At 32.9% G+C, this 27,766-nt stretch overlaps 4 protein-coding genes across 12 annotated transcripts; 1 reads left to right on the forward strand and 3 right to left on the reverse strand.

Moving 5' to 3' along the window:
• The first annotated feature begins 2,845 nt into the window (after positions 1 to 2,845).
• LOC109791640 (scarecrow-like protein 21) lies at positions 2,846 to 5,982 on the forward strand. 2 transcript variants are annotated; one of them, XM_020350952.3, is made up of 2 exons: positions 2,846 to 3,025; positions 4,092 to 5,982. In XM_020350952.3, the coding sequence occupies exon 2, from the start codon at positions 4,270 to 4,272 to the stop codon at positions 5,902 to 5,904; it is 1,635 nt and encodes a 544-aa protein (XP_020206541.1). In that variant the 5' UTR covers positions 2,846 to 3,025; positions 4,092 to 4,269; the 3' UTR covers positions 5,905 to 5,982. The 2 variants fall into 2 exon arrangements, with proteins under 2 accessions (XP_020206541.1, XP_029125764.1); XM_029269931.2 differs by lacking the exon at positions 2,846 to 3,025 and adding an exon at positions 3,032 to 3,253.
• A 178-nt stretch (positions 5,983 to 6,160) lies between these two features.
• Positions 6,161 to 7,222, reverse strand: LOC109791641 (uncharacterized). The gene is made up of 2 exons (XM_020350954.3): positions 7,021 to 7,222; positions 6,161 to 6,753 (listed from the first exon to the last, which is right to left on the reverse strand). The coding sequence occupies exons 1-2, from the start codon at positions 7,220 to 7,222 to the stop codon at positions 6,161 to 6,163; spliced, it is 795 nt and encodes a 264-aa protein (XP_020206543.1).
• Positions 7,223 to 10,139: 2,917 nt separating this feature from the next.
• Positions 10,140 to 15,781, reverse strand: LOC109791642 (putative WRKY transcription factor 20). 8 transcript variants are annotated; one of them, XM_029269928.2, is made up of 7 exons: positions 14,349 to 14,367; positions 14,194 to 14,231; positions 13,790 to 13,879; positions 12,727 to 13,282; positions 12,453 to 12,618; positions 12,197 to 12,355; positions 10,140 to 10,871 (listed from the first exon to the last, which is right to left on the reverse strand). In XM_029269928.2, the coding sequence occupies exons 1-7, from the start codon at positions 14,350 to 14,352 to the stop codon at positions 10,394 to 10,396; spliced, it is 1,491 nt and encodes a 496-aa protein (XP_029125761.1). In that variant the 5' UTR covers positions 14,353 to 14,367; the 3' UTR covers positions 10,140 to 10,393. The 8 variants fall into 8 exon arrangements, with proteins under 8 accessions (XP_029125761.1, XP_020206547.2, XP_020206545.1 ...); XM_020350958.3 differs by having other exon boundaries at positions 13,703 to 13,879; XM_020350956.3 differs by lacking the exons at positions 14,194 to 14,231; positions 14,349 to 14,367 and adding an exon at positions 15,374 to 15,781.
• Positions 15,782 to 21,153: 5,372 nt separating this feature from the next.
• On the reverse strand, positions 21,154 to 25,779 carry LOC109791643 (FRIGIDA-like protein 1). The gene is made up of 3 exons (XM_020350959.3): positions 25,011 to 25,779; positions 24,699 to 24,862; positions 21,154 to 24,619 (listed from the first exon to the last, which is right to left on the reverse strand). Exons 1-3 carry the CDS (start codon positions 25,732 to 25,734, stop codon positions 24,035 to 24,037), a joined length of 1,473 nt encoding a protein of 490 aa, XP_020206548.1. The 5' UTR covers positions 25,735 to 25,779; the 3' UTR covers positions 21,154 to 24,034.
• Positions 25,780 to 27,766: the final 1,987 nt, after the last annotated feature.

The following is a 27,766-nucleotide window of genomic DNA, read 5'->3' on the forward strand; positions in this document are numbered from 1 at the left end:
CCACCTTATTCTTCCTCTTCTCTCCATACTTTTAAGGCTTACTAGTCTTACATAATGCATCATTATTTTTGGACTTTATCCTATTGACTCTGAAGAGTGCATGAAAGACCCATTTTTCTGCGTAGATGTTGCAGCAAGGTAAGACTTTACTGACACAAAAAAGTGGCCATGTTGACAAATATAATGTTGTAGTATATGTATGGTGATTATTCACTCTTTTCTCTGAAATATTTTCTTTTGCCGTTTTGCATTTAAGTATCATTGGCTTGGTGCTTGAAATGGTACACAGCCACAATTTTGGACTCCAAATTTTCTATCCATTAAATAACATTTAGTATTGGTGAACTTCAACTACTAAATTTTGTTACTTTATTGCGTTCCTTTTCTCACTTTCCAAAGGGGTGATGTGATGAAAACGGATCCTTTGCTTTGCAAACTCCACTAGTCGATTATTACATCTAATGGTGCACCTTAATTGCGCAATTGGTCATTGTTAACAAAAATTGGTCATTTTTTTTTATATTAATTCAATATTGACAAATTTTAATATCAACCGACTAATTTACAAAACATTGGTAAGTCTTCGATTAATATGAAAAAATCTTAAATGTAACTTATAGTTGCAATTAAATTATAATTTAATTTAAGAAAGTTGATTGAAGAGAATTTAAATATGTAATGTAAATATTTTTTTTCGTACACATATTTTACACATTTTTAAAAGTTAATGATCAAAAACTAATGTGAATGCGTGATAGTTTAACAAGTTTGTTGCATATTTAATACACTTGTTGCTTGCAATTATTTAAGAATAAATATTAAATGGTTTGTACTTTCAATATAATAAAAGAAATTATAAACCAGTTTTCTATTTTTATTTTCTGATTCATTAGAAATGTATGACGCATGGCTGACAAGAAATTGATGTCATCCTGTATTACGATTGTAGATTGAGTGGATGAATAATGAGGGTGTGGAGGATGCATGTTGGCGTTGAAATAAAGAGAAAAGAACAAGGTGAAACACTTTAGTTTAGTTCAAATTTCAACTCAAAGATCCAAAAATGGATAGCATCTACAGAAAGGAAAGCAACCACACAAAACAAACACACCATTCGTACTTCTAAGCAGATAAAGATACATTTATGCAGGTAGGTGTGATTGCTCCAAAAACTGGTTGAACCCAAAAGCGTCACGTTGCCTTGTTAAGTCTTAATTATGTTCCATTAGAAAATACGTTGGAAAAAAAATTCTTATACTTAAGAAAAAAAGGCCAATTACTTCTTTACTTCAATTTTCTTTTTTCAAATCTGTTGCACGTAAAATAAAATAATATAATACAATTTTTTAGTCTCGCGCTCGCGCATTCGTCATCAAATTTAATATAGCTAATAGATTATTTTATACCTACCGTATCATTTTGTATCTACGATCTCTCTTTATGCATTAAAAACCGCTCTTATTGTTGGCGTTATAATCATATATGCATAAATGCAAGTGTTATAAAAAGGGGAAGAAAAATTATTACTGTATATTACCATCGACTATATATGTGAATTAATAAGTTGAGATCATTGTAGTTTCACTATTTTTAGTTTGAATAAGTATACAATTGTGTAAAATATTTTAAAAAAATTATTGTTGTTAATAATTTTATCGTGTTTGAACAATATTGTAAATGCAAAGTGTACAGGTAATAGTATTCGACCACTATATAGTCGATACCTCATTGGCCACCGAATGGTCGAATCTAGTAGCCGACACCCGATCGGCCACCAAGTACACCATAGACTCAAGGATTACCCCTAATCAAGGATTACCCCTAATCAAGAATTACGGGTTAATCACATCAATAAGCTAATTAGGGACGTATTACCTAATACGGTAATCCTGTTGCAGGGTTCATGAAAATCAGGGTTCATCAATGTCGGTATAAATAGCTCATGTCACGAGGTAATATCACTGTTCATTAATTACTATCGATATCTGTGCTTGTCCTGACTTGAGCGTCGGAGTGCCTTTTGCAGGTACTCTCCCTCTCATCACCGGAATATTCAATTGGAGCTCTTATTCAACTCTCAAAATACGAGAAGATTACTAGTGTGTCTTTCTGACATGTACACATATATAATTTTTTTTCTTACATGATTAGTATGTTTGAAATGAGGAAAACCGTGTGGACCAACGTTAGAGCAACCATACCAAGTTACCAACACAGAAGGTCCCATTGTCTTTTACACACACGTCAATGAACACGTCATTCTTGCTTTTATCATACAAGAGACGTCAACGACCGAACTAAATAACATCTTCATGTTGATGGGAAAAAAGAAAAATCACTTCTCATTATATTATTGAAATTAAAATGTAAGAAACTCCTAAGTCCTAAGTAACTTTGAGGAAATTAATGATTCAAAACACTCATTTTAGCTAATAAGTTATTAACATTTAAATCATTGTTATTTTATTTTATTTTTCTAAGATGACGTATAATTGAGATCGTTAATTACTCGAATTTTAGCCTCTAACCTCAAATAAACATTTACGTGTTATGCACGTGGGTCTGCATTGGGAGCAGTGAAGCACAAATAGAACATGTCGGTTTCGGACTTCATATGCATTTTGATCGTGATTATAAAATTCATTTGAACTTTTATTTGTTAAACGATATTTTTAAGTTGCGTTAAAAAATCCTTTGAAGTTTTATTTATTGTTTTATGACAAAAGATCATATGTTTAGAAAAATGAATAAACAAAAACATAAATGATACGATAAACGACAAATTTGAGAGATAAAATTCGGTGGTTTATTCATTGCTTATGTAAGCCTTCCTATAAAATATAGAAATCAACAACCTTGTATTTGGTCTTGCGTCCAACCTTGAATAAAATCGCATAAACAAAAGCCCACATGCATGCCAATTCCTCGTTACTTTTACCTCCAAAAGTCATTGGTCCTTGCATTTGCACTAGTTCTCTATTGTTTTGCCTTCAAAGTTCAGATCATGCTTTCCTTTTCGTTTAAGGTGAGAGTCTCTGAAGTATTATACTCATCTTTTTTTCTTGTTTTGTATGATGATCTTGTGGGAGGAAAGTGGTTTTTACATTTTTACCATAAAAGTGTCTTTGATTTCTAAGTTGCAGTTGAAGGAGAAGCTGCATCTTGTTTTATTTATTAGAGAGTAAAAAAAAAATGTATTTTTCATGGCTGTTATTGAGTTTGTGAAAATGGGTTGATGAAGCTTATAAAAATGGTAAGTTTAAGGGGGAGCAATTACTTTCAAGCTTGAGCCTTTTCTGGTTTATAGTAATGGTTTTTTCGCTTTTTTGTCTTGCTTTTCAGTTTTCTTAAGGGGAAACTTAGTGGAACACTTTAGGTTTTGTTGGGTCAGCACTTAGTAGGGTTGATTGATCAGAAATTTTGTGTCTCTGGGCGTTTGAACTTGGAATCAATTTATATTTTAATGCTTAATTTTTACTTTTATTTCATAATTATAAGTCCCTATTACTCATCTATCTATGTAATTGAGGTGAAGTTTAGATCATGTTTCAATAAGTTTTAGTTCAAGAAAATACTGATGGATCTTATGAGTATTCCTAAGGAATTGCATGAATAGCATGTGTGATGTGAGACACTTTCTTAATAACCCTATTATTCAGAAATGCAAGAAAAGGACCAAAAAATAGCATAAAATTACAGTTTTGTTTGATGTTAAGAACTACTAGTAACTTGCTTCTTATAAAAAGGACCAAAGGTAGTATTATATTCTATACATGAGGATTGTGAAAAATAGAACTGTCTCCTTGGCGTGCTTCTAGCTGGAATAGCCTTGTAATTTAAATTTATAATAAATCTGGAAAATATAGTATGTTGTATATAGGCTTACTTTTCTAGTTTTAAAATGCCTGCTTACGCCATCAATAGTGTTCTAGCCTTTATTTGAGTAATATATTCCATGGAGACCTCAAGGAACACCAATTGCTTCTTATTCCATCAGGATTGAGACTGCATTTTTGTTTTATATGGTTATAGCTCTGGTTGTTTTGTTAACTATCCTTTTTGCTTCAATTGTTGTGTTACCCTTTCTGCAGAATATCTCAGGTTGAGCACAAATTGGATTAAAATGTGGACAATGATCACAGAGCTTAATTAAAAGTTACTGACATTTGTTGTTCCAACAAAGAGAGAAATCAGAAAATTTGGGAGTGTTCATATCAGAAAAACATTTTTGTGTTGTTCAAGTATATTCAGCGAACCAGTTACTTTTCAATGCAAATGTCTCAGAAGCATAAAGTGTCCTATGGCTCTAACAGGTTCAACATTGAGCATGTGCAAAATCTGGCGTCATGTTGCATCCTGAAAAGTGAGAACCTAGACTACTACTCATCCTCTGATAACAGTAGCCATGCAACCTATCCTTCTGTTCGTACTTTAGAGCAATATTGCACCCTGGAATCTTCCACAAACAACAGTTTCCCTTCCCTAAATTCCCCATCTACTATCAGTTTCTCACCTAACAATAGCCCACTCTCAAATCTACAGTCAAAATCATATGTGTTGAGTTCGCAGAATTCTCTTGAAATTATGAATGATTCGCTCAAAAATGAGTCTTGCTTGACACACAATGACGATGACCTGAGGCACAAGATAAGAGAGCTTGAAAGTGCTATGTTGGGACATGATGCAGATATGCTGGATATATATGATACTGTTATCCCAGAAGAATCTGATTCATTTTTGCTAGAGGCAGAAAGGTGGAAAAGAATGATGGAAATGATATCTAGAGGAGATTTGAAAGAGATGCTTTGTACATGTGCAAAAGCAGTGGCAGGAAATGATATGGAGACAACTGAATGGTTGATGTCAGAGTTGCGGAAAATGGTCTCCGTGTCTGGCAATCCAATCCAACGATTGGGAGCATACATGTTGGAGGCTCTTGTTTCACGGCTGGCCTCTTCAGGAAGCACGATCTACAAAGCCTTGAAATGTAAAGAGCCTACTGGTAGTGAACTCCTTTCACACATGCATCTACTATATGAAATCTGTCCATATCTCAAATTTGGGTACATGTCAGCAAATGGAGCTATTGCCGAAGCCATGAAGGAAGAAAGTGAAGTCCACATTATTGATTTTCAGATTAACCAGGGTATTCAGTGGGTAAGCCTAATCCAAGCTCTTGCTGGCAGACCTGGAGGACCCCCCAAGATCAGAATAACAAGTTTTGATGACTCAACTTCAGCTTATGCCAGGGGAGGGGGCCTTGAAATTGTTGGAGAAAGGTTATCAAAACTTGCACAAGCATATAACATACCCTTTGAGTTCCATGCTATAGGAGCTTCTCCCACTGAGGTGGAACTTAAAGACCTTGAACTTCAACCTGGTGAAGCTATTGCTGTGAATTTTGCCATGATGCTGCATCATGTTCCAGATGAAAGTGTGGATATTCAGAACCATCGTGACCGGTTGGTGAGATTGGCAAAGTTCTTGTGTCCTAAGATTGTGACACTAGTTGAGCAAGAATCAAATACTTGTGTCCCATTCTTGCCCCGTTTTATGGAGACAATGAACTACTACTTGGCTGTTTTTGAATCAATTGATGTTGCTCTACCGAGGGAGCATAAAGAAAGGATTAATGTGGAACAGCATTGTTTGGCTCGAGAAGTTGTCAACTTAATAGCATGTGAAGGGGCAGAAAGAGTAGAACGTCATGAGCTTCTAAGGAAGTGGAGATCGCGTTTCGCAATGGCTGGATTCACACCATATCCATTGAACTCCTTTATTAACAGTTCAATAAAAAATCTTCAGCAAAGCTACCGAGGACATTACACTCTAGAAGAGAGAGACGATGCTATATGTCTTGGTTGGATGAATCAAGTACTTATTACCTCTTGTGCTTGGAGGTGATTTTGTTATTGCAGATTTTTATATAGTTTATGTATCATCCTAATCTTCTATGGCAGAATTTCTTAGTTCATAGTTAAATTACTCTATAGTTTGTTAAAATGTACACAGGATTTTATGACAATAATGCCAGTACCAGCAAGCAGGATCTCGTCAAAAAAATTAAAAAATTAAAACAGGACTATATATTCTGTATTTTTCTATGACACACTTCACAAAGATAAAAAAGAATAATGACAATTTACAACTACAAAACATGTTAGCTGAAAATGATTACAAAACAAGGAAGAATAGAACTGGGATTTTTTATCACAAATTTTTCTAAGCTAAACTGCATTTCTCCTAACCCAGTTGAGTGAGACACTTCATATTCACCATCAACTTCATTTACTGCAGTTCCAGCAATTATCCTGCAAATTATTGCAGCTTTTTTCACATTATATACTCTAGCAGTGGCAGTTCTATTACTCAACTCTTTGCCACTTGTATTCAAGTGAATCTCGGCGCATCGCGTGTTGAAATTAAATTGAATTATTTGGCAAAGATAACAAGATGGATCTTTACAGATATCATGAACTTTCTTAGTAGATTTCCCTGGGAAACATCTCACTGTAGTACCATAGAACCGCAACAGTTCATTTCCATCTACCGTGCTCCTTGGATGCCTTGGATATTGCTCAGATGCCACCTTCTTCACATATTCTCTGTACTTTTCAAACTTTTCATGGACTTCTTCTGAGTACCTCACCCTTAGAACTGTTCTAACCCTCTTCAGTGGCTTTGAGGTGTTCAACCAAGCTTTCTGAAAGATCATCTCAACAATTTTTCTTGATGGGTCTCCAACACTCAGCTCTGCCAAAATTTTATAATGACATGAACTAGTTAGTAGAACAAAACAATAGATAGTGGAATAAAAGATAAATGAAGTTTGAAAGAATGCAGCAACTGCTCTAACTAGTTTCTTCTTGCAAGCCTGTTACATTACAAGGACTTCTTAAAAATCATAATTCTTATATTCCAAACTTTTTATCATGAAACACTTGGTTGCACTGAGTTTTGAAGACATAAAAGCGTGTTGTGTTCATGTAACTAGGAGCAACATGCAACTGAGTAACTTACCATGAAGCCGTACCAGTGAGTTGCTTGGTCTTGAAACTATTAGGCCAGTTGGAGTTTCTGTAAGAGGTCTGTTATATCCGTTCATTTTCTCCTTTTCTGAATAGCCACTTCCTTTGCCGCATTTTGTTTGCTGCTTGATTACATCGTTGAGCTTGTTTCCACATTTGACATTATCCTTCAAGGAGACCCATAAGGCATGCATCTCTTTCTTTGCTTCTCTTCCTCCCTGTGTGGATTGAAATATGAGCACAAAGGAATGGCTTTTTGTGAACAAGTCTGTTGTCCCAGTAACATACACAAATTTGAGGGACAGAGAATAAGGAGTATATTTGTGTTCACTAAAGTCATTTTCAATTTTTTATGCATAGGAATAAATTTTAATTTCGTCATTATAGGTACAATATCTTGACCAAATTGAAATTTATGTATAGGGGTAAAAGATTTTTGTTTTTATGTATAATTATTTTCAATTCAGTTGTTATATTTTACAATGACCGTGTGTTTATTTTACTGTAATATAATGGCAACAAACAAAGAATAACATTAAAAGAAATTAAAACCTTTTTTGGTACAAGTTCTGAATTAAAATAAATGTGCTATTAGGACAAAAACATATTTTAACCTTTTCTTTTTCCCTCTGCCATTATGGGACATAGATGATGGATCTGTTCCAAAAATGAGTGAGAAATGTCTACTCTGGAATGCTTGAGAACGGCATGACCCTAGTGGACTCTCCTTAGTCATTTATTGTTCTTTTGTCACTTTTGGGCCAGCAATTATTTGGTTTAAATTTATTTACAATGTCAATATCACATGTCTAGCTAATCAAATTTTACAAAAGAAAGATTAACTACACCTGTTCAATCATGAAATATGTACCTAGCATATAACTTTTTTGGGCTTAACCTTACATTTGAATTATATTATTCACGTAATACTAATTTCTCTTTATTATTTCTTTATCACAGTATTCATCTTATCTCACATTTTTCTTTCTTCTATTTTGTATAAAAAAAATTGTACAAATATAATTTCTCTTTTCATTTATGAAAAAGAAAAAGTGATATGCTCGAGTCTAAAGACAATAGAATATCAACTGTTTGTATATTGGTTCTGAAAAGTCGCTTCACATATCAAAGACATAATCATACAGAAACATGATTGTGCTTGTCCTCTTTATTTTTGGTATAAAGAGCCATGACAATAGCATTACTTTTTCCATTTTCATGATAAATAAAGCAAATGAGAGATCAGACTTTCTTTTATCTCTAACTTGGTGTTTATTTGTTTAAAAACAAGAACCATTCGCGTTAGCATAAAAGAAATGATAATGCTCAGAAGGGTTCTAAATGATGATATTGTAAGATTACAGAATTGTACTCATGAGTGGCTCTCATCTGACTCTGAGGGGGAAGGATCAGCCCAGAATTCATACATGGATAAATGGGGCACGACGTGGCTGCATGATTCTTCAGTCCTGATTAAGCTAAGACAAATATATGAATTTAAGAAAGTTGTACTTTACTTGCACTGCAATTAAAGACCAACGTGAACATGTCAGACTGGTTCAAAGATAAAGCCAAGAGAATCCACTCGTCATAAAGGATGTACTCATTCAATATTCCAAGTATAGCAGTATGTAAATCCCTATTGCCGATTGACTAATACAAGAAATTCATCCCAAATCTAAGAAATCTCGTGCCAAAATGCATGTATATTTATTGCCAAACAGTGCTAAAATGCTAGCACGTTTAGTTCCACATAATTAGGCAATTGACTCCATCACCTTTCATTTGTTTTCCTCTTTCTAGAAAAACCCTTAGTGCACTCCAAATACTACTACTACTCTAAACTAATCAAACTCTGGTGGTATGTGTGGCATCGAAATATGACAGCTGCTAAACTAATGTTGATGCAATGTACTAGGAATGTGCAAAATGAAAAGGAAAAAAAATCCCTATTTTTTTCTCTGTTCAGTTTCCAAGAAACAAGCACAACACATTTGCCAATGCTGTGGTCCCCTTCACAAATTACAGGCTGAAAGGGACCATGTCCTTTTCTATGCTGAAACCAAGGGATTGAGAGATTTCGTTTTATCAGTTGTTAAAGTGAGGATAAGGTATATGTACGTAATACATATAACATCCACCGAGATTTTCATGATGGGTGATTGGATTTTGTTTGCTGAGATATATTTTTGTCAGCAGATTTTGATATCTTATTAACAGGATATTTTTGTCAGCAGAGTTTGATATCTTATTAAGAGGAGTACATGTTATCTTATTATGCAGCAGATCTAGATATTTATACAAATTTCAGAAATTTATTTTTGATCATCACTAAAAAAAATCTCTTACTAATAAAGTGAGTATATATGTATTTTATATCCTAACAATTTTTCTCTCAAACAAAAGACCTAATCTTCTATTCAATGAGTTTTATGTTTTGTATCATGTATTTTTTGTTGTTTGTTTGGATTGTGGAGATATATTTTTCATAGAACCATCGGATCTAATATAACTCATAGGATTGTTTTGTCGATTTGTTTGTGTAGAGGTGCATTTTTATGCAAAAGAAGTATGATATCTTATGTATTGGAATACATATTTACAGAGACATCTCCCTATTAGTATATTATTTATTTTAAACTTAAACCTTCGAGGAATTATTTTTAGTCATTATCCAAAAAATTTCATACTAATTAAGTATGTAATTGTTTTATATACTCTTGTTTTTCATTCTTTTCTAATGTCATAAGACACTATTTGTATCCCAACTTTTCATACCACAATAAAGAATGGACACATAGATCTATGTAATCTTATATGACTATTTATCTCTCCATATCCGTGTCAATCATGTAAAAAACTCCTTAGGGAGTCTAACCTAGTGAGAATATCCAATATGTACAAATTCATGGTAGCATCACATTCACTTCAATTTCACTGTATCAGAACAGGTCATCAATCACGGGGTGTGAACAACTTGCAACCTGTGCAGTGGGGTCTAGGGACTGAGGTTACTGAAACTGAAATTGTGAACACGACATGCAAATGTTTAGTAAAAGGCTAAATGCACTTTTACAAGGTTTTGTGAAAGTAACTTTGACATCAGCTTCATATTTATACAGAAGAATTTGGATATAATTATAGATAATTATACAATTACAAACGGCAACTAGACTTGGAAGTCAACATGGAGCTGCTACCAATTCTCCTAAACAGCAGCTCTCGAATAGTGATATAAACGTAAAAGAACTATCGCATTTTCTTATAGAAAATGAGATGTTACACCTTTGAAGCTATACCCGCCCAAAAAAAATACCCAAATGTTACTCATAATTTTTATTTTAATATCTGTGGTGTAAACAATTTCATGGACCCATTAGTATTCTTCCCATGCTCTGTGGGCATGGATAAGTGGAATGGTTTAAAGGACCATCACTCCTATTGTCTCTAGAACCATAGGGATTTGAGCTGTTATTTAGAACACCAAAGTATACTGGAGCTTGGGTAGTATGAACAAACTTGAAATTGGAATTGGTGGTGTGAGTTTGAGGGTCACCAAATTCTGAGTGCAGTGTTTTCCCTTGTCCATGTGATCTATGTTCCGCAGCTGAGTTAATGCCCATCCCAAGGTCAAGGCTAATAGTATCACTTTCTTCTAATTTAATTCTTGCTTGTCCACCTGCAGTTGCTGGTGCTGCCATGTCATGGCTGCTATTCCTAGCAGCTGGTACATCATGATTATGTTTACCCTCATATGTGGTTATCACTGCTTTCGGATCATGAGATGCCCTCTCCACATGTTTTCTGACAGGGCAACCAGCATTTGTGCATTTGTAATAACTCCTGCATAACAACCATTGTAAAATACTTAGATACAAGATTCACAACAAATATGCAGTTAAGTATCATATTTTAGCACGGCAACAAGTTAGTATCATAAGCATGGATCATTAACATGTAATGTAGCAAGCCTCGTTCATCAAGGTCTAAGCACGCATATTGGATTTGAAATTTGTGCTTTCAAGCATTTCTTGAAGCATCAAAGCATTAGTATAACAGACGAATCATGAGAAGTAACCTTTTGAGTCTGTAATAATGACATCCACATTAATGATCATCTCCATGAAATAGAAAGTGTTAGTACAGACACTTCTTAGGACAACTAAACTAACTCAGGTAAATATAGCCCGATTTATAAGTAATAGCTTACAAGTGCCCAATGACTTCATAAAATGAAATCATCAACATTCATAATTCGCCAGTGTTTCTTTGCAAATCTTTAGCAATTATACTCTTAATTTTCAACTTGTATCTTAAACTATAATGTATTTAAGCATTCTAGTCGTTCTTTAAGATCCCACATCCCCATATGTTCTCATCAACCTTCTACTACCAAGTACAACTTTGCAAATATCACACATTTGATTTGATGAGCCACAAAAATAAAAAGATTCTGAATGAATATTAAAAACAGCTTACAAAGTCATCCAAGTAGAATTCCTCTACCTAATGTCCTAATTCTTTCATGAGCAACATTCAGAATATAGAAAATTTCAGGATCTAACATGGTACTTTCCATTGCTATCTTGCAACCATGAAACACCATCTACCACACCCACATGTCCATCTCACCAAAACAAATCTATAGTAGGTATTCCTCGTATTTCATACTTAAACCCTTCAAAAGGTTGGCGTTTATTAGATTCGTTTGTCTATATTGCTGTTAATGAGGAAAGTCCTGCAGCGATATAATATATATAAGCAAAACTCTTCCCTTCTTATGCTACTATATCCTTTCACATGTGCATATCTGAATATATTCTAATGTAAGATACATACTGTTTCTCACAGACCATGTTGACTACATAGCTGCAACAGCCAACAGGAGTCTCAGCCTCAGACTAAGCTAACACCAATGATAATAAAAGAAACAAATTGTAAAGCCAATGATTGAGAAGTGAATATACAGGCTTCAATAAATAATTATAATAAGTTTATTCCTCACTTCAATTGTTGTCTATACTCTATACAGAAAATAAAAGAGCAAAAGCTTGACAATAACAATAAAAATAAATAAATAAATAAAAACATTTGACAAAGCACATACAGTAAATTTGAATTTATTAATTTGACTTCTATTCCTAGTTTTCATCAATGTGAGGACATACCTGGGGTTAGGATTGCCTCTCACCACCTTCTGCCCATACTTACGCCAGCGATACCCATCATCCAATATATCAACCTCACTCAAAGTTTGTACAACAACCCGTGGTTCCCGGATAGGCTTAACTACAGGAGTGATGTCAGCATTTCCAAGTTCCATTTTTCTGCTCAATAAAAAAGGAAAAAAAAATCAGCTGCAGCAAGTTAGCACACATGCTGGAGAAAATCCAGAGCTTCAGCCAACTTGTCATAGTGCCATACCTTCGCTTTGAAAAGGGATCATCATCATCAACCTCTTCATTGATCCTGCTTGACACTAACCCAGCACCCTCTAAACCGTCACCATTTGTTGCTACAGGTGATGATTCTGGAGTACTGTTGGGCTCAGCTCCATGAGACACCTGACCATACATAGTGGATGCTTTGTCTACAATTCAAGAATTAAAAGAAGAAGAAGAAGAAGAAAGTCAACTTAAGTTCTTTGCAATAAGTAATAATAAAATGGAAGCTACAATAAGCATTTGGCTGGTATTACCATCTCGGCCAGCCAAAGAAGAAGCCTTATCAGATCTTTCTCCTCCTTGAATAGACATAACAGTACCAGCAGAGTATCGGCAGCTCGGTTGAGGTTTAGGATGATCATGTGTCCCCTTATAAACTATCTCAGTGATTTGACCATCATGAGAGCGTTCAAAAAGTTTTTTCACTTCACAGTTAGGATGTGTACATTTGTAATAACTGCGAGGAAATTCACTTCCTTTAACAAGTTTTTGACCATATTTTCGCCAATTGTATCCATCGTCAGATGTTTTCTCAGCTGCAACTGAAAGTCCACTGCCTCTGACCTCAGCATGTGATGCTTGAAGCCCAGTAGCTGCGTTACCTTTGTGGTTAATGTCATCCAAATCAACGTCAACAGGAGTACTAGCACCAGAACTAACCATTTGTACAGGTGATGATAGGCTTAATTCATTAGAAGGAACTGCTATCTCACTTTCAACAAATGGTGAGGAAGCAAATGATTGAGCTTTCCCTGGACCTTCTACTTGATTAGATTGTTTACTTACATGGTTGTTGAAGTCTGCAGGAACCTTAACATGGGTGAATAGCATTGTATAAGTGCTAGGCAAATAGTAATCCTCAGAACATGAAACATGACTGCAATTTTTTTCCATCTAACACTGAAGCTCCCCAAAATAAATCTATTTAAAGGATTATAAATTATCAAACTATTTAAATGAAACAAGACTTTAGGAGTTGATTTTGTCAGTCTCGTGCAACAAAGTGATGAGTTAACAACAATATATCTGATTAATTATCTCATCTTGTGTTACTTAGTATACAGATTTAAACCAAGTAAAGTCACTGGTGAAAGAAAAACAAAATTCAAGCCCATTCATACATGTGATTTGAAACTTATATTAATCGAAGTGAACAAATTTCAAGCTCATTCATCCAAGTGATTTGAAACTTATATTAATCGAAGTGTTGCCATCATCAATTTTCATTACCATATTCGATCTATTGAGTGGTTTAAACTCAAAGAAGCTTGATTTTCTGTCATCAACAGTATTGGTATTGAAGCATGCAGTGGTTACCGGAAATGTAGCAGAGGCAGCAGAAGCCATAGAACCATGTAATGTTTGCTGAAGCTTACGAAGGGACCCTGTAGTTGGTGAAGGCTCCACCTGAAAAGCATGGACACAAAATATTTAAACTACAACGCCCTTTGAGCAACATCTGTTCAGTCAAGTGAAAAATTATAAATTCAATGCACAAAAAGATACAGGAAGCAATTTTAATTTCTCAAAAAAAAACAAAATAAACGAGAGGGGTGAAAAGGCAAAGCAAAAGCAAGTTCCTGAATACCTGCAAACCCTAAGACCTCAAACAGCAATCAATCAACACATGGAATAAGTAATAAAACTGGAAAGAAAGCATATATATAATAATCTGAATACTAATCGAACAGTTTTATCAGCCAGTGATGCAAGCGACCCACTTTAATTGAGCATAAGCAAAATTCTCTACTTTCTCCTGCTGATGATGTTGCATGTTGTTTATTTGGAGTCCGTGTGAAAAAGAGGGCATAGTACGTTAAAATATGCAAAAGTTAGTTATATAACCAATCAATCATAACCAAGAAAAGCCACTCACACATGAATGTAGCACAGAATGCTACTCAAATTAGGACCACCCAGATGATTAACGTCTAGAATCAAGTCATTTCACAAAATCTAGACTCACAATCTTTGTGACATTCCTTATATTATTCTCAAGCGCATATAACTAAAATCAATCCACTAATCGTTGGCAATGCATTGATTCGATTGTTCCACATATATAAATGGTAAAGGAAAAGAAGAAGACTTTTTTTTCTGTGCACTCTGCTGCACCGTTGAAACAAAAACAAACAAAAAGGGCAAGCACCAACAAAAAAGAAGATTCATTATGTGAAAAAACAACACTGACATTAAAAAAATTAAAAGGAGAATGTCGAGTGATCCTCAGCTAAAGTTATATTCCACTAAACAGAATACCGTATTTGAGAGCATAAAGCAGCCAATACATAATCCTGTAAGAGCAAGCATCCGAACCTAACGGACCCATACACGAAAATGTACTACTAAGTGAAGGATCAAAACCATACAAGTAAAGAGCCAGCTCTAAAGAAACAATTTGCCACGAGACTAAACCAGCATATAAGAATTTCGAATTCCACAAAACAAAAAACAGCATCTTCAGCTCATTGCTCACCAGCATTCAAATCAAGTCATTCTAAGTCACCAAATTATTCCCCCCAAATTACAAGACTAGACGCCAACCCAGATACCCCCCAATTGAGAAACCCCAACAAAATCACAGTGAAAAAGAACAAATTTTTTTATCAGCCACTCACAATAAGTGACTTTTATCTCACAAGGGTCAATAAAAAAATAAAAATAAAAACAGTAAAACACAACCTTTGACCAAACTGAGCTCAAAAACAACAACAACATTCCCCCGAATTAACTAAAGCATTTACCTTTCCTTCTATTCTATTTTCTCTCAGAAGACACAAAACCTTTGAAAAAAAAATGAAATTTTCCCTCATAACACAACCCATTTTATTTTCACCCAAACTAAACACTCCAATTGAGCCCCCCCAAAGAAGAAGCAAAAGAGCAAACTCACTCACTCACCTTCATGTTGGAAAGAAGAACAGGGGATTCCAGAAACGACGTAGGACTCAGCCCCGGAGGAACCGTGATGCACGGCGATCTCGAGATCGGAAGCTTCGCCGGCGACATGAGCTTGTACCTCGCCGACGAATTCTGACCCAACCCGCTTCGATTCGGATCCTCTGACGCCCCGTTGAGCTGGAGCTCAGAGCTGGGGCGGGGCGAGCCGGCGTTGGTGGTGGCGGCGTCCATTGTGGGCGGTGGCGTTGGCGAGAGTCAAAGCAGAAGTGGGGAGGGAGGGAGGGGCAAAAGGGTCATTTCAAAGATGCATTTTTTTTTGTTTGAAGGTTCTGTCAGAGATGCTGGGACTACTGAGTTGACTTGCAACAATGGATCTCTCTCTCACAACTCATTCATCTGTGTCTCCCTCTTCTCTCTCATTTTAAACCCTTTTTTCTCACCTTTTTTTTTTTTTTTTTTTTTTTTTTTTTTTTTTTTTTTTTTTTTTTACTTCTTACTTCTTAGTAACTAAACTCACACACCATGATGAAAATAATAAATAAAAAATCATGGTTGCAATGATTGAAGTTGAAATGATAATGAAGGGTGTCTATGGTTGCATTAATTTTAGTTTAGAATAAAATTTAATTTAAATTTACTGTACTTTATCCTATTGGTTTACTTTAGCCGAATATATTCTGTTTTGAATCGGAAAAATTCATTGTATTAGCAACAATCATAAAATAAGATTAGTCTTTAATTTCCAGAGATAAAATATCTGTCGCAAAACAAAAGAAAATAGTTTGTTTAATTTTTTTTATCTATTTAAATTAAATTAATTTAACTAAGATTATGTTAGTTTGTTCTGAATCATCATGTTATAATAATAAAAAGAATTATATTTTTATTTTTTTTTATCTCCACTTATTGTTTATTTTATATGACTTTTAATACTATACTAATGCAAAATAAGAATATTCTGTGCTCTTTAATGACTAGTTTATTATTAAATTTAATGTTTAGATTTTTATAGTTATTACTTTAAATAATTCATTAATAGTTTTTACTTAAAATAATATTATAAAGGTTACAAATAAATATATGACTGGATTAAAATATTTTGTAACACTATATTTTTATTAAGTGTTATTAATTTTATTAAAATTTGTGTAGTGTTGAATTATTGTTTAGTGGCTTAGAGACTCTAAGAATTTAATGAATTCTCGTGAGTTTTAAGTGTTTAGAAAAAAATTTAGGTAAAAATCTAATTTGATCTTGATTTGAATTTCTTAAATTCATTTCTCAAAGAAATTTAGAAAGATAATAGAGATAAGAGCTCATGTATTCTGTTTTCTTCTTCTTCTTCTCAATAGCACTTTTTTTCTTAAAAAAAATAGGTGAGTTAAAATATTAAAATTATATGAAGATCAAAACAAAAAAAAAATACAAGAAAAGTTGAAGTTAAAAAAAATAATTGATGAGTCTTCAAGTTAGTTTAAGTTGAAAAAAAATAAATGAGTTGAACTAATTATATTTTATTTAGTTTGAATTTAAAAAATGACCAATTAATCAAATAAAATTTATTGGTTAGTTTGGATTATTTAGTTTATTGGATCGCTATGATCATATGAACACTCTTATTGAATTGTTTGAATTCTACACTTTAATCGATAAAAGTCATTATTTATATGAATTTTAAGTTAATTATTATAAAATTAAATATATTTAATATACATAACATGATTTCATCATAATATAAAAATATTTTATCATGAAATAAAAATGATTTAATACATAAGTAGGTCCGTAAAATTTCTGCAAATTTTTAATTAAACTCAAAAAAATTATTTGTTTTTTACTTTTTTACAAATTTTTGTAATTGGATTCATGAAGTTATTTTATGGTATTTTAAACAGCTAGAAAAATAACTATTTTTTTAGTAATTTTACTAATTTCTTATACCTAATTATGAAATTATAAAAAAATTAATAACTCAATTATAATTTTTTTAGTTTAAAAGTCTAATTAAAGTTTTTCAAAATCTTCACCTACCTGTGTATATTAAAGCTATTAAAAAAATTACTATATTTTATTTATTCATCTTTTGAAAGAAAAAGGAAAAAAAAAATAAAGAAATGATAGGATGGGATGGAGAGAGAAAATAATCGGTTGTGTGGATTTAGCTTTTAGACTTTTAAAAGCTGATAGGTGGATGATTTTGTCAATGAATGATTCACTATTGGACAAAGATTTTGTAACAAAATGATTATTTTACTATTCGTTAAAAGAATTATTATTATTTTATTTTGGATGTTATGTTTTGGCAAGGTAAGAGTTGAAAGTGAAAAGTGGTGTGCCAAGTACCAACTCTATGTTACTCTTCACCACACACAATCAATGAGTGATTGGTGAAAAACTGCGAATCCCTTTCTGCAACTTGAAAGCCAAAGCCAAACCAGAATTCGTTCCACAAAGGGTTAGATTCAAATAATTTAACCTCATGCATAGCAGAGTCAGTCTCAAGCAATGACCTCACTCTGTAGTTTTGTCTATGTTATTTGAACTTTGATCACTCATTAATTCAATTCAAGGAATGCACTGTCGGCAATTCGAATTAATAATATTATACTTATAAACATGTTTATCCATTAGAGAGATGGAGTAAACCTAAATTAGTGCACATTGTTTAGTGCATCTAAATGTGGCAATTGTTGACCTGACCTAATTAATTCAATTTGGATGTTTTTTCAATCACAATAATAAATGAGAATGTTGTCAATTTTTCATGGATATGCTGTAAAGATCTAGGAAAGAGTGAGTTAACATGTTGGTCTCACATTAATAAATATCATTCTACTAATCTCATACCAATTTGTTAAAAGGGGTTCATGCTCAACTTTTGGTTCACTACTATAATGTATAGGGTATTATTAATGAAATATGGTCTAGAAAAAGCAAAAGAGATAGAAACATTGCATTAGGGTTTGTTTTCTTCATTTGGTGTGTGTTTTTTTTAACCTTTTAGATAGATGAGAAAAGGAAGGTTGTACTTAGCTATGGTTTTTAGGTGAAGAGAAAGGAAAACAATGACAAATCTAAGCATTTAACGGCTTTAGATGTAATTAAAGTAAAGTTCTCCCTTATTTATTGAGTAATCTCTTTACTCTCAAATGAATTTTACTATATTAAATGCTAAAGCATTTCACATCCTATACAATTGCATATCAAAGCATTCTATATAATGTTGCTTGCCTTATCTATCTCTCTCCACATTTTTTCTTATTTGGTGACAAAATTTTCCCCATAAAATTAATGCATGAATCACTAATTCATACCTTAGAGACAATTTAGAGTGGCTAATTTCATTTGTGTTCCTCTTATGCATCAAATATTTTTTTTACCACTTCGTAAACTTTGAAATGGCTGGGTGCATATTTGCTTTCTCGGAATTACTGATGCATGAAAATTGAAAACTGTTGCAAAAAAAAAGAGAATAATATATGTTTTGTTGTATAGAAAGAGAGAGATTTAATTGTTAAAATTAGAAGAAGGGGAAAAAACTCATTCTTAAGATATTTACCAATGGAATACCAAAATAATTGTTAAATTTAAGAGTATGGAGAAGTAACTGTTTTATTTTAAAGGAAATGTACTTAATCATAAAAATCTTGTTTGTATAACATTTTTGTTATTGTGATTCCTTAAGTACGCTCACAAAGTTAGAAATCTAACTTTACTTATATAAAAGACTTTATTTAGGTAAAGTCTATTTTGATAATCTCTGCATTCTCTTAAAGAGATTAACCTTCAACTATCGCTTAAAAGAATAATTTTAATACACACCAAATAAAAAAAAAGACACACTTTCAAAATATAATTACTATATCAATTTGGCATGATTATATACAAATAAAGTTTAATCCTCCCCGCACAAAAAAAAATTTAAAAATTAAAAAATAGATTCTCCCAGAATTTATTTGAATCTAAATAAAGTGGCATGGAAGCTCGTTATAAAATAAAATGCTAGTTGTGAAAAGAAGAAAAAAAACTACCATCAAGATTTATATGATTTAGTCGCATAACTTTTTCTCACATTAAATTTTAGATGCATAACATGTATATCTCCCTTTAAAACTACAAACAGAAAAATATTCATTTAATTTTTTTATTTTTCAAATTTAAGCTGTTATTTTGGTAATATGATAATCTTAAACTATGAAATATAACTATTTAAAATAACAGATAATTAACTCTAAAAACAATGAATACAATGTAAATAATATTCTGAGATGAGAAAATATAAAACTAATTATACATACATATTGTTAAAATCATATTATTGTTTATATAACCTTACCCTTAAAAATAAGGCTATCCTCATCCATGCATGATACCGTACGTGTCTCGGTTTTCTTAATGATTAATGTTTACTAATTATTATTCAAGAGTACGATTACTCATTCAAAATTTTGAACACTAATTCTATAATTTCTATTCTAATAGAAAAATGACACGTCTAACAAGTGTTGCACTGAGGGAGGTGAAGTCTTTATTCTGCACCAGTCCTTATTATTATTATTATTCTTGAGACAAACTACATTCATAATCTTGTTAGCAAATCATATTTAATATTTTCGATTCGAATACTATTCTAATCTCTCAATTTTTTTTAACTACATAAGAAATTAAAAAACAAAAGAACACGTTATTGAAAGGAATATGCAATGTTATATTGTTATATAAATTGAAAATTTGTATAAAATAAAAAAGGAATATTGAATAAAATTTAATTAAAGCCCAACAACGTGAATGTAATTTATCCTTATTCTAAATACATGCTTAACATATTTTATGTTGATTCCCTTAAAAATTTAATGTATGAAAAGAATATCAATCAAAACCAACGGTGAACAATAAAATATTGGTGAATCATATGTTGTAAATTAACAAAAAAAAATTTTGAAAAATAGATGCCCATCTTAGGATTGATAAATTGCTTCTATTTGTTTTGTCTCGTGTCGAGGAATAAATTGCCACTATTTGTTTCGATTTTCCTTATCTTTTCAGCAATGAGAATCATTAAACAAGAACGTGTAACGAAATGGTACTTTCCCACAAAATACATGTTTATTTACATTAAAAATCCAGATTCTTTTAAAATAAATAACAAATTTTTTTCTTCATAAAAGAACGTTGAACAACAAACACAACTTAAACAGCAAATCTATGTATTTATAATTATCTAGCATGCAATCCTTCCCATTTATAACATAACAATTAACAAATATGAATTAAATTCATTTAATTTTTATGCATATATTCTATATTTAAATTTTCTTTGACAAATACGCAAATCAATCATATTCTACTTTTTAATCTGATTTCCCTAAGATTAAAGTCCACCTTGTGTACATCCTGCTGATGTTAAATTTTGTAAAAACAACACACGTCCCATTATTGATAATATATTCACTATTAAATATTGTTTGCCAAATCCAAATTCTGTGCATAAAGCTAGTCTTCATTGGTGAGTGACACCTTGCTAGCGATGCAAGGTCCATTTCTGCCGAATGAAATTCTCACTACTCACTCACAAAAAAGAAGAAAGTTGGCCAGTCATCTACGGCCCATTTTCATGGAACACACTGAGAATACGTCTCAACCATCAGTGTAGTAAACACTTACAAACATATAGAAAATGAGGTCTCTTACATGTTACATTACACTACCAAACCATCAATACAAAAAGATTAGCAATGGTCTGAAAAGGTGAGAAGAACAATCTATACAACACCAAATAATAATACAAACGCATCTTTTCATAGGTGATAGATCACTTCATAGGTAGAACAGTTGCAAATTCCTCTCATACACTTACCTTTCTTTATATACTAACTATTCATAGGTAAAACTAGAGCTAATGCCCATTCATTAGAGAGCTAATAACTCCACCCCCCCCCCCCCCCCCAGTTAGAGAAGAAACTTAAAGAACAAAATACTGTACAGAAACATGTATTACAATCAACTGCTGCTAAAATTGTTAAGAGAACTTCCCTAGTAGGATATGTGTGTGTACCAAAAAGTGTCAAGACTCATTTTCTTAGGCTAATCATAATCGCACATGGTTGCCCAAATCCAGATTCAGGATAGGCCCACAGACCTTGCATTGGACTTGCAAGTTACAAGTAACCCACCATCAGGAGACCTGAGGTTCAAACTTTAGCCACATGTTTGTCATGGATGTGACCAACTGAGCCAACTCCTGTAAATCATATTTCTTTATTTTTCTAGTATTGACTGCACTGAACTTTTTCCCCACTTAATGATTAAGTGGTACAAACTACAAAATCACAGACAGCCCAAAAGTTGATTTTCCTACATTTTCAGTGTCACTTACATTGGATTCAAAATCAGGGGGGCTAGCCCAATGTTTCGTAATTCAACAATTTGTGACTTGATGGAAACCCAAACATATTGCAATTTGGGCTGCTTTCAAAAAAATGAGACCGCAACTATTATAGAACAAATACATACCATGACTCAACCAAATACCACTACCATTATGACATTTAACATCAATTCATCTACATCTACTTAAGATATAACTTAATTAGAATTAACTCAGCAAGTCACACAGCAAATACAATATAATCATTTAACCATCAAGTTGTCTCAAGAAATCAATTGTCGAATAGACTGAGGCAACAGTCACATATACAAATGATTATCACAGTACAGTGGGAACTATAAACCCTAAAAAAAAAAAAACCTTCACCATCAAAAGACATGAATTAGGTCAAAATACAGAAGAATGCAATTGTGTTTAATTTAAAATTCAAAGAAGAGTTAAATATGTTATTGACCCTGTAAAATGAGCGAATTTTATTTTTGGTTTCTAAAATAATTTTTTCTTTAGTTTTCATTCCTCTATAATATGGAAATATTGTCTTTGGCCTCTGAAAATAGTAAAAAAAAAAATTTCATTTCCAACCCTTCAAAATTTGAATGAATTCATTTTAGAATAAGATAAATAGCATTTATTTTGGGACAATTTTTTTTCTTGAAACTCGTGTTGGCATGACATCACATACGCATTATTGAATATCACCTAGGATGGCATGTGACATATTAGATACATAAGCAATCAATCGATGTCATATGATAGTAGAGACCAAAAATATTCATTTTAAAAAACGTACTTTAACCCTTCAAAGAAAGTCAAACATTATTTTCTCTGTTCTTTTTGGCACAAGCCCATGTGCAAAAGAAGCAAAATAAAGCCAACAGATTTTTTTTTATATTTCATACAGGACATTCATGAATGGGCCAAAACACAGAAAAAACAAAGAAACGGAGATGAGCAACTGTACAGAATACCAGCTATTTGTGAGAGACATTTGATGAGATAAAAAGGTAAAGACATGAGACCAAAGACAATTCAAACAGGGAAATACAAATAACTATATATACACACACTTATTTTTCCATCCATGTGGATGGTGGATGATCTCATGGATGAGAAAAATCAATACAATTCTCGTAGGATTTAAGTTAAAGCTTCAGGAATGGATGAATTACTATACATTTGGATTAAAAATTTAAAATCCTTGGAACCAATGGATGAGAAAAGTGAGTATCTATATAATGGGAGAGGCAACCAAACAAAAGTTAAAATCAAGAGAGTTGTTTATTTGGGTAAGGCATAAGACTAAATACTTTCCATTTGGGCATGACAACGGGGCGAGGCGGGGGCGGGGAACGTCCTCGCAGATTTAAACCACCCCCGCCCCTGCCCCCGATACCCGCTGAGGGTAAAATCTGGGTATTCATCCCTGTCCCCGGTAGGTTTCGGGTTTCCCCGCCCTCGTTCCTACCTTTTTTTTTTCTTTTTTTCTTTTAAACAAATATGAACAAATTTAAAAAAAAAATAAAGAAAAGTAAAATAATACAAATTTTTACATATAAATATTTCTAATTTTGGTTTATATATATATAAATGATTTTTTAATTATATTATTAAGCAGGCGAGGCGGATACTAACATCCCCGTGCCCATCCCCAATTTTGGGGAAAACCCGAACCCGATAAACACGGGTTTTTCCCGTCCAAATCGAGATAGGTTCGGGCGGATACCCACGGGGACGGGTTAGATTGTCATGCCTATTTCCATCCCATTAATAATGTTTGATAAAGTTAATCCGTAACTGCCTTTAAAAATGATTTTTTTTCTTCTACTATTATGAACTATGACCTTGAAAGAAAAAGAAAACACGCATGAAACAACTCTAGACTTGCTTAAAAGTAATTCTCAAAAAATTTCACCTACGAAAATTTCTATTTGAGAGGGCGTTAGCTTTGAAACCCAGTCTAAACCTCAATGCCTGGTAATGACAATAAATGCAAGGCAGTAATAAAGAGAAAGAACAGAGAAGTTCAAAAGAAGACCATGATTGACCTAAAAGGAATTTTGTATGTGCAAAATGATTCAAGTAATTAAAATTGTGACACTAATCATTCCCTCACAATCCTTCATTGCTGAATCTAGTTCCTGCCCTATAATTGGAGATATCAACAAAGCAAGCTATGCTTTGTAACTAAAAGTCAGAAGTCAAAGTCGTGGATAATCTAATACCAAGCTACCAACCCAATAGTTCATTATTCAAAGACAAAGCAATCTGTTGATCTACTGAGGATAAGATGTTGGGTATAAATATTGTAGACCATAACCACCATAGGCAGAGACACTATCATAATAACCAGATGGCACAAGTGGCTCTGATGAATTTGGAAGAGAACCACCTTGACCAAGGTTGCCACTGGGACCCATTGAGACACCATCAAGGCCATAAGGCCCAGTTGAAGCACCTGTATAAGGCGAGATGGTTGGGGTTGGAGTCTTCATGCCATATGGCATGTTTGGCAAGCTCATGTATGGATTTAGATGTTCCGGCAACAAACCTGATGACTGGAAATGAGGTTGTTGGTAGTGGTGAACAGTTGAACTGGCACCACTGACACTATCAAGGACAGCTGCAGAAGCAACAGGGGCAGACAATCTAGGACGCTTGATCCCACTTTGTTGTTGCTGATGCTGAGGAGGCTTTGCAGAAAAAGCTGATGCCGCATATCTTACATTGGCCTTGTGCTTCGTCAATTGCTCTATACGCTGTTGAATGCTTTCAGGGGGATATTCAGACTCAAGATTATGAGTCTCAATAACCTTTAACACCGATTTCAGTGCATGGATTTCTCTCGCGGTGATCTCATTCTGTAAAAAAACACCTAAATGAATACAGGCAGCTACACCATACAGTGCATGGAGTTCAATCAAGGGAAAGCATACTTACAAGTGTCTTTCCTTCATCGGAAAGCCTTTTAGCAAGCTTCTGAGACTCATTCACATGAGCTTTCAAAATGGGAACCGGTGGAATCTTATCAGCAAGATTGAACTCAAAAATATACCTGACAGCCATAACATGTTTGCACCTGTCAATAAGTTTCTGAACAAGACCTGCAAATCACCCAAAACAAAATTTCCCTCACAAATCAAACCATTTAAAAAAATCTATAAAATTCAAACGTTTGGGCATTTGAAACAAAAAAGTTATGATTTAAAAGGCTGAGACTATAACGAAAGAGGAGCCTGAGAGGATTGGAACCTGGAACTTTGTGAGTGAAGCCGACACTCCGGTAGAGCTCAGGAAGGTCCTCATTGGCAGCAGCAGTAGCAGAGAAAGAGAGAAACTCATTGGGCGTCAACTCGGAAAACAAGCCATAAGCCGCCAGAAAGAGCAAGAAAGCCATGGCCCCAAGGCCATCCAAAGCGGCATCACCCACCAAACTGGCCTTCCACTCAGCACAAACCCTCTTCGCCCTCTTCGCCACAGTCATGGACACGGCCACAGCCGCCAGCCTCAGCTGCCGGAACAGGACGCAGCAGGTCCGCTTCAACTTCCTGGCCTCCTTGTCGTCCTTCACCGCGTTGGCGCCAAAAACACCGCCCAAACAATCGATGGCGAGGGAGGCGGGATCGGGGGCGCACTTTAGCGCGCTATGGAGCGCGGCCTCGAGGGCGAGCCTGTCCTTGAGATGGTCCCCCACGTAGTCCCGCAGCGCTGTGGCGTTTGAATTGGCGCAGAGCGCGGTGAGATGGTGGGCGTGCGTTTTGGGCAATGCGAGGTCGTTTTGGGATTGGAGGAGGCGGAAGCGGTGGGAGAGGGCGGCGTGGAGGGAGGTGAAGTGGGCGTCGAGTTGGGGCCATGAGAGAGGGAGGGAGGCGAGGAGAGAGGAGTGGCTTTGGAGATCTTCGAATGCTTTCTTCAGATTCTCTTTCTTGGCGTCCACCAGTTTCAGTGCCGCTGAGATCGTCTTCGTTCCCTCCATTCTTCAATTCCCCAAATTCAATCAATCCTTCAATGTTCAATTACCATTTACCAGCCCTAATTATATATTCCACCATTTTACGAAATTATTATTATTATTTAGGTGATGATATTTTTATAATTATTGAAACCACTAAGTTTAATAGTAGGAATCCATATAAAATGCACAAAAATCATATATTATAATTTTGATGTTGTCATTATAATTTCAATGAGTTAAAAAAATATTTTTATGATTATTAAATAAAATCATCAAATCAAAAGTTATTGTTTTTTTAGTAGTATTTATCTCTTGAAAATAGAAATATCCACTTGTCAATTTTAGTTATATTTTGTCATATTTGATACTTGAATTCATCAAAATAATTTAAGTTGGAAAAAATTGATGTAATCATCATTTTATGTATACACAAATGAGAATAACTATATTATATAAAAGTATTTTTAAGGGATTTTTTTTAAATGAAATCATTTTTAGGTGTTTTTCTTTGATAAAAAACTCTTTATGATTTTTTTAATATATTTTATTATGTATTTATATATTTATTTATGACTAAATTTGGTATATATATTTAATAAATTATTAATAATTAAAATTTATATTATGTTACAATATAAATTACTTTTTGTAAACCTAAAATATAATTTATATGTTTATATTTTATGGTTTAGGTCATTATAATTTTTAATATATATATAATCCTACTTCTCGTGAATCTTGTAAAAAAAATATTTTAAACAATTTCATTTGTGTGTTTTTTCCCGTATTTTTTTTAATAAAATATATAAAAATAAATAAATTTTAAAATATGTTACATAAGTAGAATTTGTGTGTTCAACACTAAAATGATATACTCAATCTAAATAACAACAAATTTAATTAGATTTAGTGGAAATTGACCCTGAAAATTTAAAATATCAAATCAAAGTATTTTATTAGTCTTGGACATTTAAATTTATGGACATCCATGATTTTATATTTTAAAAGAATATAAATAAAAAAGTTGTATAATTTATATGTTTATTTTTTAAAAATTTAATAACAATTTTAGAATAACAGACAAATATATAAGAATAAAAAGAAATAAGAATGATTAAAAAAAAAAAAATAAGGATGATAAGTAAATTTGTATTATGAGTAATGTCCAAACCTAATCAAATTTTGATGGATAATAATTTATTTGACTAAATATGAATATGAGTATAGTAATATCTGATCTATTAAATTGGGTACGAGGACGAGATAAATATATATACCCGTACCTGTTTTAAATTTCTAAAACTTATTTTCTTTTAGAATTTATTTAATATTTATGTAATTCTTATTTTATTTTAAATTTATTTAATATGAAACTTAATTAATACAATATATATTTTATAAAAAAAAATAGAATTTTGAATTAATCGAGACAAATACATTTATATCTGATTAACAACAAAATACTACGTTTACATCTTTGACACATGATTATCCTATTCTAAAAGTAGTTTAAATTCAAAATTTTAAACATATAACCTAACCTTGCCAATGGCCTAAAAGAAAGTTTTACTATTATACTTATCTGAAACAATTTCTCTTTCATGAAAGATATCTATAATTTCCATAAAAGAAAATGAAGGACAAAATCACTTAACTTTAATTAGGGTCGATTCAACATATTTTGAAATCTAAAATGAGTATTAAAATTGAATTTTTTAAAGATGAGAAGGTGACAAGAAAATTAACAGTTACTTATAAAAAAATATAAACTTTCAGAAAAAAATTATAATATTAAAATCAAAACTCCAATATTTATAATATTAAACTTAAATAATAATTAATAAATTAAAATTAATATTGATACAACTAATTCATTAAATCTTAAACCTAAACCTTAAACCTTAAACTTTAATATATAACTTTATACCACGCATTCCTCTTTAACTGGATTCGTGTAAACACCATGAGAATGTGATTCTGAAGCCACAAACTATTGCCTTTTCCTTCTTTTCCTAATGTTTTCGTGGAAGGCACTAACCACTAGTTAAGGCAC

The sequence above is a fragment of the Cajanus cajan genome, chromosome 9 (genome assembly GCF_000230855.2).
Source record: "Cajanus cajan strain Asha chromosome 9, NIPB_CcT2T_4, whole genome shotgun sequence".
Classification (NCBI taxonomy): Eukaryota; Viridiplantae; Streptophyta; class Magnoliopsida; order Fabales; family Fabaceae; genus Cajanus; species Cajanus cajan.

What these genes read in the sequence shown, in the direction of transcription:
- LOC109791640 (XM_020350952.3), top strand. Translation starts at nt 4,270, where the DNA reads ATGCAAATGTCTCAGAAGCATAAAGTGTCCTATGGCTCTAACAGGTTC.
- LOC109791641 (XM_020350954.3), bottom strand. Translation starts at nt 7,222, where the DNA reads ATGCATGCCTTATGGGTCTCCTTGAAGGATAATGTCAAATGTGGAAAC. An exon ending in CTCACTGGTACGGCTTCATG is followed by an intron (nt 6,754 to 7,020) that starts GTAAGTTACTCA and finishes AAATTTTGGCAG; the next exon opens with AGCTGAGTGTTGGAGACCCA.
- LOC109791643 (XM_020350959.3), bottom strand. Translation starts at nt 25,734, where the DNA reads ATGGAGGGAACGAAGACGATCTCAGCGGCACTGAAACTGGTGGACGCC. An exon ending in CTTCACTCACAAAGTTCCAG is followed by an intron (nt 24,863 to 25,010) that starts GTTCCAATCCTC and finishes GGTGATTTGCAG; the next exon opens with GTCTTGTTCAGAAACTTATT. An exon ending in CCGATGAAGGAAAGACACTT is followed by an intron (nt 24,620 to 24,698) that starts GTAAGTATGCTT and finishes GTTTTTTTACAG; the next exon opens with AATGAGATCACCGCGAGAGA.
- LOC109791642 (XM_020350955.3), bottom strand. Translation starts at nt 15,604, where the DNA reads ATGGACGCCGCCACCACCAACGCCGGCTCGCCCCGCCCCAGCTCTGAG. An exon ending in TTCTTTGGCTGGCCGAGATG is followed by an intron (nt 12,619 to 12,726) that starts GTAATACCAGCC and finishes CTTGAATTGTAG; the next exon opens with ACAAAGCATCCACTATGTAT. An exon ending in GATCCCTTTTCAAAGCGAAG is followed by an intron (nt 12,356 to 12,452) that starts GTATGGCACTAT and finishes TTTATTGAGCAG; the next exon opens with AAAAATGGAACTTGGAAATG.